This window comes from Fulmarus glacialis, unplaced genomic scaffold (assembly GCF_000690835.1).
Source record: "Fulmarus glacialis isolate BGI_N327 unplaced genomic scaffold, ASM69083v1 scaffold9211, whole genome shotgun sequence".
Taxonomy (NCBI): Eukaryota; Metazoa; Chordata; class Aves; order Procellariiformes; family Procellariidae; genus Fulmarus; species Fulmarus glacialis.
Genome location: NW_009190853.1, coordinates 34,288 through 37,131, shown reverse-complemented (window position 1 = coordinate 37,131; position 2,844 = coordinate 34,288). Strand labels below are relative to the sequence as shown.

Below are 2,844 nucleotides of genomic sequence, written 5' to 3'. Positions count from 1 at the left end.
AATGCCGCATATGTAGGTAGAAATGACTAAAGAGCTTTTGGCTTTTAAAAATCTCTTAGGATTCTGGTGCTGAAGAAGAAAAGGCTGGGGCAAATTCTGTTAAAAAGCCATCTCCCTCCAAAGCACGGAAGAAAAAGCTAAGTAAAAAAGGAAGGAAAATGGCAGGCAGGAAACGAGGACGTCCCAAGAAAATGAACACTGCAAATACAGAGCGCAAGACCAAGAAGAACCAAACTGCACTAGAACTTCTGCATGCTCAAACTGTTTCACAGACATCTTCATCCTCTCCTCAGGGTGAGTTCAAGGCTGGCAGTGGAAGAAGCTTCCCCCTGCCACATGAGTGTAGATAAGTATCTGAGGCTCTGAATGCGTACTTGGAGGTCATTCTTCCTTTATTGCTAGGTTTAGTTTGGTTTTGTGTCGTAAATTCTCCCTTGCCACCAGAGCAAAGCTCCCCTTGAGATGGGGGTATGCCTCTATGAGAAGATGGTGATTGAATCTGTCTGTACGTACTTGGCCAGAAGCTGCAGCTGAGCTGTGGCTGATAGCTTGTCTCTGCTGCTGCCGTTCTAAGGATAAATTGTAGATGTCTTTCCAAACAATCTGTTGCAGTGTGTTCATCTAGCTAAGTTACTGGATCTTGCATTGTAAATGACATGCTTTCTAATGGTAAAGTACTTGCTAGAAACACTGACTTTCATAATCTGAAAGGTTATCTTTGTTTCTCTCTTTAGATGCATACAAGTCACCTCATAGTCCATATTACCAACTACCTCCTAAAGTGCAACGGCATTCATCTAACCAGCTACTGGTGACACCTACCCCACCTGCACTACAGAAGCTGCTAGGTAAGACTGTAATGTTATCACTGTGTTTGTCATGGGAACCTCTACTTTGAGGTTTCTGAACATATGGTAAATCAAAGGGCTACTAATAGACAGCCGTTCTGGAAAGCTGTATATTGAACCGGAGAGCGGGATAGCTTCTCCCCCATCTTCCCCTGCGTGCTCCACTTCTATTAGCATCACCACGAGGTCTCTTCCCTTGCTTGCTGCTGAAGTTGATGTCTTGGTCTGCATTTGTTTTTTGACATTGTTTCAGCTCTTGTTTGGCACAAAAGGAAATAAGCTTGGGTTTAGCAGGAATCCAAAATAACTTTAAATGGAAATGGCTAGTCAGAAATAACTTTATTTTAAATGAAACCATTCTCTTATTCTTAAATAATACAATCTTGGAGAACACGACTCCATTTTCTCTGCAGAACTTAGAGCAAAGTAAATGAGATGCTGCCTGAGTTTTTGAGGTCACAAAGGTGGTGTGGTTGGAAAATATGCTCCATGTGCAAGAGGTGATTTAAGGAAGAACTTGGAGGGTGGTTTTTTGGGTCTTCTGGTCCCCCCCTGCCGTTTCTGGCCTTTGGCATTGGGCATGAGCCAGTCTAGGATCATCTGGGAATCTGATGTAATGTTCCTGTCTATGTAGAGAACAAGGGCATCTGTGATGTACTTGACTCTTGCGCTCTTGCTGTGATGTCTTACGGTTATGACTGATTTCTTACTGTAGAGAAAGAGAGAGAAAAAGAGTGAGTTAGAGGGAGGCTTCAAGTCGGGTGTTGGTGGCGGGGGGAGCGGGGAGAATGACGCTTGTCTGGAATAAACCTTGCTGCAAAAGTCTGCATACCATCTATTACCTGTTTTGGCTGCCTGTGATTGCAGCAGACTGGACTTAATCATGTGGTTGGCTTTATGATGATAGGGCCCCAGTGGTGAGGGCTGGGGAGAAGGAAGGTTCATTGTGTAATAGGAGACTGGAGATAGAAGGACAATGAGAAGCAAGTGCTCCTTGGAGGGTAAATGTGGGTGTAGAGCTTGTCATCTGTCTATATGGAGGCAGGAGGAGTACAGCAAGCCCTGTCTTGTGAGGCTGGGAGAATGAGTGCTCTGAGCTCAGGGCTGGTTTTGGCTGTTACAGCTAATCTCTTTTATTATTTCTACTTACAGTGCATTAAAAGCTGTTCAACTCCTCTTTCATCATGCAAACACACCATTAGCACCCATCATCTTCCTCTGTGTTTTTGAATGCGTTGTCATGACTTCCATTGGGGTACCTATTATAAGTAGCTAATGGATCCAAGAGTTCAGCTTGCATCAGAAGATGGATTTTCAGCATGTTCTAAATTGGTCTTTAATGGCTTGGCCTGACTTACAGCCCAAATAAAAAGCAAGGGAGCAAACAGGGGTAAATAGGAGCATTGCGCTTTCTCTCACTTGAAATGTATCATCTCCTTATTTATTTTACAGACTCTTTTAAGATCCAGTACATGCAGTTCATGGCATACATGAAAACTCCTCAGTATAAAGCAAGTCTGCAACAGTTACTGGAGCAGGAAAAGGTAGGTCTCATTTTTAACACTTCTAAACAAAATTACCAGACTACCAAATACCTTAGATGCAGCGGAGAAAAATGCTGGTGAACAGTGAAAAAAACACTTAACATCAGTGCTGCCCCAGGCCAACTGTGAAGACTCTACCAGAGTAACGCTTAAGCTGAATGACTGTACCTGGGGGTTTTATTGCTAACTCGGTGAGTCTTTGTGTGCTTAAATTTCCCATCTGCAAACTGGGAGAGATGCACCTCCCCTCTTGCCTCTGCTGCCCCTCCACCTAATAAGAGTTACTTCAGTATTTCTCTTTTTTCCTCTGTTTTGACATGAAGCTGTGTGTACCTACGCAGGAAGTTGGTGTCTTGAACACTGTCCTTTTCTCCCATTTGGGATTGGCAGCTGCTTTTCTTCTCTAAATGTCTCATGGGTCACAGGAGCAAGAGGTGATGGTCAACCTCTCC

At 43.7% G+C, this 2,844-nt stretch overlaps 1 protein-coding gene across 1 annotated transcript in view; it reads left to right on the top strand.

The window, feature by feature from the left end:
* The window catches only part of DOT1L (DOT1-like histone H3K79 methyltransferase), a gene marked incomplete at its 5' end in the record, with an annotated part of 48,992 nt that overhangs the window by 30,956 nt on the left and 15,192 nt on the right, over positions 1 to 2,844 (top strand). Inside the window, 3 exons of the mRNA XM_009586456.1 lie at positions 60 to 294; positions 735 to 848; positions 2,301 to 2,392. Of these exons, the coding sequence (XP_009584751.1) occupies positions 60 to 294; positions 735 to 848; positions 2,301 to 2,392 (441 nt within the window). The remainder of the gene's footprint in view (positions 1 to 59; positions 295 to 734; positions 849 to 2,300; positions 2,393 to 2,844) is intronic.